At 55.1% G+C, this 9783-nt stretch overlaps 1 protein-coding gene across 1 annotated transcript in view; it reads left to right on the top strand.

The window, feature by feature from the left end:
• The window catches only part of AES (amino-terminal enhancer of split), a 17026-nt gene extending 7589 nt beyond the window's left edge, over positions 1-9437 (top strand). Inside the window, exons 2-7 of the mRNA XM_019472223.1 lie at positions 236-333; positions 1836-1899; positions 4328-4372; positions 5960-6022; positions 7495-7569; positions 8259-9437. Of these exons, the coding sequence (XP_019327768.1) occupies positions 236-333; positions 1836-1899; positions 4328-4372; positions 5960-6022; positions 7495-7569; positions 8259-8885 (972 nt within the window). The 3' untranslated portion in view covers positions 8886-9437. The remainder of the gene's footprint in view (positions 1-235; positions 334-1835; positions 1900-4327; positions 4373-5959; positions 6023-7494; positions 7570-8258) is intronic.
• The last annotated feature ends 346 nt before the right edge of the window (positions 9438-9783 follow it).

Genomic DNA, 9783 nt, shown 5'->3' with positions numbered 1-9783 from the left:
CCAGCGGCCCCACGGGTGACCTTGGGCGCGTCCCGGGCCTGAGCGCGCCGGCCCTCGGCGTGCCCCGCCGACCCTCTTGCCGGCCTGCCCTTGCAGGGGCTCTGCCCCCGGTGCGAGGTGAGGCGTCCCGGCCTTGGCCGGGGCGACGGGACTAGGGCGGGCTCGGGGCAGCTGCGCGGGTGGGACGAGCAGGCTGCCTGCCCCCGGCGACCAGCGCTGTCTCCTGTTGTTCAAGGGCTCCTCTCACCTGCCGCAGCAGCTAAAGTTCACGACCTCTGACTCCTGCGACCGCATCAAGGATGAGTTCCAGCTCCTGCAGGCCCAGTACCACAGGTATGTGCTCCCGTGCGCCACTGGGCCCGGCCTGGGTCTGCCCCGCAGCCTCCGCTGGGCTGGCAGGCAGTGGCACGACATGCAAGAATCACTCTGATTCTTCTGCTTCGTTGCTTCACTGTGCTGTGCGGAACACCAAGGAGGGGACCTGGTCACGTAGCTTAGGTCACCTTTGGCTAGAGGAGGACCTAAGTCAGGGGATTAGTTGCGTCCACTTCGGAGCCCAGCGAGGAGAACATGTGTCTTCCCTCTCCAGCCAAGGTCTTTCCTCTAAGCACTGCTCAGCCAGGACTGTGCGGAGGCTTGCCAGGCCTCCCGTGTCTTGCTGGGAGTTTTCCTCGGTTCTTCTTGCTGGCTGCCATTCTTGGACGGCGAATGCTGCAGGGAGCACTTAAATCCAAAAGCTTCTGCTTTTCTGTGGGTGTGTGTGGAAATACTTTTGCTGACCCGAAAGCTGGCTTGTGACAGTCTGTTGCTTTGTGTGTGTGCGTATCTGAAATAAATGTGAAGCTCTTGGGTTAAATCGACTGGGTGATGCCCTCTGCCGTGGCCTGGCAGGCTGTGAGGCACTGTCTGTGGCGTGTGCCTCGGTGCCATGCAGCTGCAACTTCCCTGTCTGCCTTCTCCCAGCCTGGGCTCTGCCGGGTGGCTGGGTCACAGGTTTGCGGTGGTGTTGTTCTGGCAGGAGCAGGCAGAAAAACTGCTGGGAAATGGCTATTTCCTGGTGTCCCCATGTCTCTGGGCAGTGCCAGCAAGGGAGTAGGGGAGCCCAAGAAACATGCCCGCTGGAAGAGAGGCTGTCCTCCCACTCCACCCCCTTGGACTTAATCTGCTCAAGAAGCAGGTTTTGTGTAGGTGAAGCTGTTTCTTGTTTGAAACATAAAACCACAGCACATGCTGGCTGCAGTTGCTCGGCTGGTGAGTTGGAGTCTCGTAAAACACTGGGAGCAGCAGCACTTTCTCTGAAGGGTGTGAAGAACCTAGGGGAGAGAAAAAAATCCTTTCTTCTGGAGGGATGTGCTGCACTTGGGCCTCCCCACCACCATCCAGAAATAGATCTGGCTTTGGTTTTGAAGTTGTATTGGAGCATCTCTTGAGTGCTGCAGACAGGCCCATGCTAGAAGCTGTCCGCAGCTGCCAGCAATCAGCTGAGGAAAGGCAAAACCCTCCCTGGGCAGCCACCTCTGCTTCTGCCCAGCTTTCTGCTTCCTGCCGAAAGGATTTGCCTGGGGGAGGTTGATGTCTAGCTGGTGGGTAGCCTTGTGCTGCTTCTCCTGAATATGTTGGTGGGACTCTGGCTGGGAAGGTAGGAGCAGGCTCTGTTGCGGTCGCTACTGTGCCAGCACAGCGTGGCCCAGCTCCGACCACCCCTTGGAATCTGGATGGTGGTATCCAAGAACCCAGCTTGGCCAGGATGGGGCTGCGCAGGAAGCAGCTGCTCCGTGACGATCAACTCTCTCACCTCCTGTTTGTGGTTTTCTTACTGTTTTCTGGCTTTTCAGCTTGAAGTTGGAATGCGACAAACTAGCCAGTGAGAAATCGGAGATGCAGCGTCACTACGTCATGGTAAGGACTGGCCCTGGCAGCTAAGAGCACGTGGGTGGGGACGCCAGCGGTGAGCAGGTGCCTGTGCCTGGGTTTTGGCTGGCAGGGAGCCTTCACCCTGTGGAGTGGCAGGTCTCTAGGCAAGGCTGGCATTGGCTTTTCTGAAAGCGGGGCTTTTTATATTTCGTGTTGTCTGCATGCAGTGGATTGTTGAAATGCAGGGAAGTAGCAGAGAATTGTTGGACATAGAAAACTGATGGGCCCAGTGGCTGATTGCTTGATGGGTGGTGATGAGGTCCTTGGCCTTGCCGCTGGCTGCTTGACCATACTCCCTGTGCCCTGGGGGAAGTGACAGCTCTTACGCACCTGAGAAGGAGCTGCAGGGAGCTGGTGTGCAGGCATCTGGGGACTTCGGGAGAGTCATGGCCAGTGAAAGACAAAGCAGTGCTCTGAGAAGTCATGAAGCTGGGAAATGTCACAAGCCTGGTGGGAGTTGGAAGCAGAAACCAGCTGCTGTGTGAGAGCTAAATCCTCTGCACCTTCTCGTGACCCCAGCAGCCTTGCAGAGCCGCGGTGCAAAGTGCTAGCATGTCTCACAGGTGCATGTGTCCCAGCACAAAGTGTGCAAATCCCAGGGCAGTGCCTGGTAAAGGCATGAGACATAGTGCCACACGCGGGCAGCAGGCTTAGCCATAACTCTCTAAAGAGAAATCCGCCAGGAAACAGCCATGTTCTTGTAGGCAGGGTGATGGTTTGCCTACCAGGTAATGCCTCTGTCTTCCCACACATGGAAGAGCCCTTGTAGCAGAGGGGAGGGATGCCAGGCAAGGCTGTTGTCTGTTCCTTTTCTATCAAGGAGTTAACAGGAGGTTTTGATACTGTCCATAAAGATGAGGTGGTGCCTGCTTGCCAGCTGCTGCACCTGCCCTGGAAGGAAGAGATAAGGTGTAGAAATTAATACAGCAGCTCTTCAGAGGAGAGTTAGGGCTTTAAAACCAGAAATGAGGGAGCTGGCCCCTCCATCCTCCTGTACTACCCGTGCGTCCAGACTCCGAGGCTGTGGGGAGCAAGGCGTGCTTGGGGCTGGGACCAAGGAGAAGAGATCACAGCTTTCCTTGTATATTAATGCGGAAGCCTGCCCATTCTCACTGATAAACGATTGCTTCCTGGGCCTTGCAGCCTGTATGGAGACTCTCATCTCCAGGTGCGGCTGAGATTTTTTTTTTTCCCCCCCCTTAATGCTGACAGTCACCAGAATTGATTCAGGTTACCGTCGGCGGCAGAGGGGAAGGGCTATTGCTTGTTGTGCAGCACTTGAGGCTTTACAGGCGCAGCAGCTCCTGCCTTGTCTGCATGGCTGAGCTGGAGTCGCACAGAGCTGCTGTCGTTCCCCACCACAGCGAGTCACAGGAAGCAGAGAGGAGGGTTTCTGTGAATGTGCAAAGCTGCTACAGCTGCTCCAATTTTTGAATAAGTCACAATTAGCAGCTTGGGGTCGAGCTCCTGCTTCCTGCTCAGTCTTCAGAATGCAAAGAAGCCTCGAGAGCCAGCAGTGGTGTTAGAGCAGGCTGAGATCGTGGCGATACCAAGCTGGGCGCTTCTCAGACTTGTGGTGTCGGTACCAAAACGCCAGTGATCATCTCCTTGAATTAAATGGGCGCAGATGTGGATTTTTCTTTCCCTTCGGAAGAATGAGAATTGCAGCCTGCAAGCTGAGGGAGGAGATTTCTAAACTCTCAAACATCAGCCTTAAAACAGCTTCTTCCAGGGGTCAGGAATTAGCTTCTCCTGCCAATAGATTGCACTGTAGCTGCCTGTTGCTGCTGTGCGGGGGTTTTCTGGGTGGGTTTTTTTGCGTGTGGCTTTTTTTTCCACACAGCTTCTTCCCAAACAGCTGGAGCTGTGTGCAGCTGGATGTGTTACTTGCTAGATGAAGCCCAGTTGTGATCACTTCCATTTGCTGCTGAAGCAGCCATGCGGGCTTTAGGATATTGGCCAGGCAATGCTTGTAGAGTCAGGCTGCCTCTCTTTTGGCTGTGGATATCGAAGTCTGTGGAGCCCTGAGGGTTTTTTTTCCAGGTTTGAAGCAGCATCACTCACTCTCACCTTGTTGCAGACTGCTGAAAGGTGTCTGTGAGGGGTGTTGCATGGGGCCCAGTCAGCAAGTTCCCAGGTCTCTGTCTGCAGCAGTGTGAGGCTGGAGCAGGGTGGGCAGGGAGCACCTGGGCTTGGTGCTTCTGCCTTAGACCTGGAGAGGGTCTCTGTGTTTGCCTCCTGCTCTCTTTGTTTCCTAGGGCCGGCTTCTTCTCTCCTTCCATCCTTGCCCAGCCTTTGTAGAAGACCTTGCTAGGAAAGCAGTAGTAGTTCCCAGCACTGCTGTATGGAGCCTCTTTACCTGATGGAGACTTGACTTACAATTTCTTTTGTTCTCTTCTCCCCCACTCTACAGTATTACGAGATGTCCTATGGGCTGAATATTGAAATGCACAAACAGGTAGGGGGAAGGCATTTCCAAGTGCTCTAATTCCTGGGGAGGGTGGGTTGTCTGCCATGCTTTGCCCTCTGCCCACCTTTGCAGTGGTATTTCGGGAACTAGAAGTGCCATGAGCCTGTAAAATGTCAGAGCTGCCTTCAAAATGCAGGGACCCCCCACCTCTCTGGATCGCATTGCCGGACTGAGGGCTCCCACCCTGGGCTGCAGGCATGCTCTGGTTCTCCCCAGGGCCTGAACAGATATTTAAGCACTGAACAAGACAGTGCAGGCACGGTGTGGAGCTGTGGCTGAGTCGGTCAGCAGATGTGAGCCCAGGGTGGAGGGCAGAAGATGACCCCGTGTCCCTCCCAACCCTCCTCCCAGGCCCCAGGTGGGTTTCTGGCCCTGCCACCTTCCCCAGTATCCAGGAAGGTGGGATGTAGTTGGGCCAGAGAGCACTTCTCTTAAGCTGTGATTAGGTAATACGATGGCAGACCTTCTAAGAAAGCCTCCTTGTGATGGACACTGCTGCAGCCTGGATAAGTTTGTTCAATACCCCCACTGGTGGTGCTGTGGTTTAACCCCAGTTGGCAATTAAGTTGTTAATTATCCCCAGTGGCTAATTACCTGTGCTGTTAACAACATGAGCCTCCTCTGAGCCTGACTCTATCTGGCTTCAGCTTCCAGTCACAGAGTCATCTGTGTGTTGTGGCTCAGTTATAAGCCTCTTAGCACAATTCTGCTCCCCACAAAGGCACTTGGTGCCTCCAATCCCATCGCCCTCGTTGGTAAGCCCACGAGACTGGCTTCCCTGGGAAAACCTGCATCATGGTAAAGGATCTGAGCCGTGAATCCTCACTGCTGTCTCATGAACTGTCTCCCAGTCTAGTCCGCTCCCATGTGGTGCTGGTGGGGTCCCCTTGGCCGGTTTTGGTGCATGCCTAAACCCTTGGGCTCTGTCTTTTGACTCCATTGGGAAGTGATTTGCAAAGGGCTGGTAGCTTTACTCTTTCCCAGGAGAAAAGCATTTAACACCCCAAAACTTGCCACCTGCTTGTATGAGGCTAGCGAAGAAGCTGCCCAGTCCCTGTGGTCTCCCTGAATAGCCCCAGTCCTGCACCTCAGCCACAGGGAGGCTGGCAGTGGGCAAACACTTACCTTTGCGGAGCAGGAGTCCAAGGAGGCTGAGCAGCTGGTCTCTGGGGCAGAGCGGGGGTCTCGGCGGTGGCAGCACATGTGTCTGTGCCCACATAGCAAATGTAATTCAACACATCCCCACCTGGGTCTATAATAAGTTTCCTCTCTGGTCACTCCCGACTTCGTTAAATGAATGTCGGAGACCGGGAGAGGGAAGAGAATATTGAAAATCAGCTCTTCGCAGTCAGCAGCATTGATTCATTTAACTATGTAGGGAGGGGCCTTGGGGGTGAGGTGACCCCCCATGGCACCAGGACACTGCCAGCATCTTTCCAGGAGGAGTGTGTTTTCTTAGGGCTGTTCAGGGACTTGGGCCCTGCCTGGGGAAGGGGAAGGTGGGGCAGCCTGTGCTGAGGGTAGTCAGTCCCAAGCTGCCTGATGCCTTTTCTCTCCATTCTTCCCACCTTCTAGGCTGAAATCGTCAAGAGGCTAAATGGGATTTGTGCACAGGTTCTGCCCTACCTTTCGCAAGAGGTGAGTCACCCAGCTTGGCCTCGGCTCTGGCTCAGGGGCACGTTGGCAGGGGGGAGCGGAGGCCCCTGTCCCACTGCGGGGCAGCGAGGCGCCATGGCCTTCCCACGTGGGCAGCTCCTCGCACCTGGTCTGGGAAACCTTGTCACTTGCTCTCAGCCCCTGTGCAGGGACAAGCCCTTCAAGACAAGTTTGGCCTGGAGGCCTTTGAGCAGCCCCCCCAAGTGCTGTGCGGTGGCTAATGTGCCTGTCCATGCCCTTTGTTGACGGCTGTGGACCGCTCTGTTCTCTCCTGCCCATGATTCCTGAGTCATTGGCCACTTCTGCATGGGTGGTGGGAGCTTTGGGCAGCTAATTGGGGGAGGGGGATGTTTAAAAAGAATACCTCCATATGGCTTCTCCTTGAGATCTGGTTCCTCTGTTTCATTAATTAATGCAGCTGATAGGCTCCTCCCACTCCCCTGAGAAATTAATTGGGAGTTGCTGCCTGAGGCAGGAGGAAGGTGAAGCACCTCTAGTGCCGTATCTGTCCATCTCCCCACACAACCCCACAGAGGCTAAGCTCCATGGCTGTTCTCATGGTTGTTTTTTTGGTCAGGACTAGCTGTGGGATAGAGGCTGTGTTTCTCGGTCTGGGTTAACTGTGGGGTTGAGGGACAGGCTGTGTTTTTTTTTTCTCACCCACCTGTTCTCGGGGAAGACAAAGTGGCTTGCTGATCAGATCAGAGCTGCCTAATAACTAAGCCATGACTAAACCTTTTGCATCTTAATGCAACCCCTTCCCCCTCCCCAACCCTGTCCTGCTGCCAAGATGGAAAGAAAAATCCACTTGCTGGAGTGCAGTGGACAGGCCTGGTGTTCGGAGACCTTGTGCTCTCAGAGGAGCAAGTAGAGTTGTCTTTTATTTTTTAAAGTATGTGATACAGCTGTTTTTCCTGCCTGTGTTTGGAGCAGCCATGCCGGGCTCTTCCACAGCAGCATCTTCCAGCTGCTGCAGGTGGGACCCGGGATGTGTCCCAAGGAGTGGGGAGCTTCCCAATAGCTTCTGATTTTAGGGCTTGTTTTGTTTGTTGGGGGTCTTGTTTTGTGTCAGGTCTGGGTAGGTGAGAGGCATTGCCCACCTTAGAGTCCTTCTGGCCAAGGATCGCTGAGCCTGTGCAGAGCAGGACAAGGATGGAAGTAAGAGGGGACCTGCTTAACCCTGTGGTGAGGAACAGCAATGAGACAAGCGTGCCTCCTTCCCTGCTCCTCACTACTGTTGGGCCTCAGTGGTGTAAGGTCCTTGTCACAAACAAAGTGCGTGCAGGTGTCTTCGGCTGTGGGGTTAACCAGCCTGCCTCTGTGCCCTGACATCTCGGTGCTAGCAGCTGCAATAAAGTACATGTGTGTGTCAGATCCAGCAGGGCTGGGTCCCTGTTCTCCTTCCCTGTGATGATCAGAAATGACCCTGAATTCCTCTGTTCTCTCCACACCAGCATCAGCAGCAAGTCCTGGGAGCCATTGAACGAGCCAAGCAGGTTACGGCGCCAGAACTGAACTCCATCATCCGTGTACGTGATGCATGTTTAGTTTGGGTTTGGAGGGATGTGAATCCGTGCCTTTGGCCTTTGAGACAGAGCTGGGCAGGGGAGTCATGACCTGGGGATGTGCCCTGCATGCTGGGAGCAGGCTGCTCCATGTGCAGTGCTGCAGCCCTGCTGGAATGAGGCTGTGAGTGCTGGGCTGGCCCTGCTGGCATGGGCCTAATTTTGTCCAGACTTGTTATGATGTGGGCATGGGTTTGCAGGGGAGCATGGATTCCTGCTCCATCCCAGCAGGGTGCAAGGAGAGGAGCCTTGGTTTTGAGCAGGAACCGCAGCAGCTCCTTGACATGAAAACATCCTCTGTTCTTGGTCAAGGTTGGGAGGGCTTTAACTGTATCCTTGGAGCATGCCAGAGTCTGAGGCTAGATGTCCTGTGGGCTAGGGACTGTGTGTCATGCTGGGGACACGCTGTTGAGTCTTCTCTTGAGGCTGTCACAGCCCAAGGACTCTAGAATCTTTCTTCTTTTTTTTTTTTTCTTTTTTTTTTTTCCTTCCCCTGAGGCTGCAGTGCTCTCCAGGACCCTGAGGTCCCTGGTTTAAGCTTGGCTGCTGGCGCAGTCTGTCTGGGCAGCCCAGGCCCTTGGGTTGGGGTCCAAGTGCACTCAAAATGACAATATCCCTCTCTTGTCTTCCTGTCTGTCCATCATTCTCTACAGCAGCAGCTTCAAGCTCACCAGCTGTCGCAGCTCCAAGCCCTTGCTCTGCCTCTGACTCCGCTCCCCGTGGGCCTCCAGCCCCCATCCCTCCCTGCTGTCAGCGCTGGCACTGGGCTCCTCTCACTCTCGGCCTTGGGCTCCCAGGCTCACCTCTCCAAGGAGGACAAGAATGGCCATGACGGGGATGCCCACGGGTTAATGCAAGATGCAGTATCTCTCTCAAGTTGCTGCGCAGAAGAATTGCGGGGGCTTGTGTTTGGTGGCAGCTTGCCAGGCCTGTTCCCATGGGCAGCAGTGCCTGGGGGATGCCCCCACCGCCATCCCAGCAGACGGGCTGCTCCGCAGCAATGCAAGCGCCATAGCAGTAACCATGTGGCCGATTGTGCTCTCCCTGTGCCCAGCCTGGCTTCCCTGCTCCACAGCAGAGCCGAGCCAGAGCCTGGCTTGGGCTGCTCTGGGGCTGCTTGCCCCCCGGCTGTCCCGGCTCCTCGGTGCCGCGTGGCTCCCCTCTGCCTGCCGCTCCCCCCTTGGTATTTAAAGATGCCCCTTGATCCTAACGGTTTCTGCACAACTCCCTGCTGGGATCCCTGCCCCAAAACCATCTCCTCCCTCCCCAAGCGCTCTTGATCTCGTTGCATCACCCCGGCCCTGTCCCTGTCCTCCCCACGCCCCTCCTGCACTAATACCAGGCCGGCACTTTGCTGTTCTGCATGTATCTGTTCTTGACCAGTCCCGCGGCAGTACAATACGCTCTGGCTGCCAGGATTTCTCCTCGGCTGCTCCTTGGCCTTGGGCTGGAGGGGGAGCCTCCACCACCTGCTCCCCTTTGGCATAGCACCCGGCTTTGGGGGGGTTCAGGTGGCTGGGCAGAGGGGCAGGCAGACTGAGAGCCCTTCCTGGTCCTCCCCCTCCCTGTGCCCCTGCCCCCATGTAGAGGATACAGCAGCTTTCTCTGTTCTTATCTCCGTGCGCTAGCGTGTCTTCTAAAAAAAAAAAAAAAGGAACAAAAAAATAATAAATAATAATCTGGTGTTTGTATATAGTCCTTTAGAAAGATCTTGTTTTGCTTTTTGTGTTTAATCACTTGACCTATAATAAGAGGAACTGAAAATGCTGTATCAAGGACGTACAAGCTGTGCCTTTCAAATAAAGAAATAAGAAGGTTGGTTAAAACTGTGACTTGCTGCCTGCTTTCTTGCTGCCTTTGGGATGACTTTAAAATACTTCCCTTCCTCTCCTGTCCCCCCGGATAGGGGAAATGGTGGGGGAGAACAGGTAGCTTTGCTGGATAACCTTGGACTCTGCCTCAGTTTCCCCATGTGCTGTCACGGCTCCCAGCAGGCTGTGGGAGGTGTCTGGAAGAGGTGCCCTCCCTCCTCCAGGTGAGCATGTCCCAGACCAGTCCCTGCCTTACCTGGTGCGATGCGCTGCCCTTTTTGGGGGGGGGGCTCTCTCTAGAGGTTTCTCTGTGAGTCAGGAGGAGGGGGGGTTAACGTTGAGACTTCTGGTTCTGGCTTCTCTCCTG

This window comes from Aptenodytes forsteri, unplaced genomic scaffold (assembly GCF_000699145.1).
Source record: "Aptenodytes forsteri isolate BGI_AS27 unplaced genomic scaffold, ASM69914v1 Scaffold147, whole genome shotgun sequence".
Classification (NCBI taxonomy): domain Eukaryota; kingdom Metazoa; phylum Chordata; class Aves; order Sphenisciformes; family Spheniscidae; genus Aptenodytes; species Aptenodytes forsteri.
This window is presented reverse-complemented; position numbering and strand designations above follow the sequence as displayed.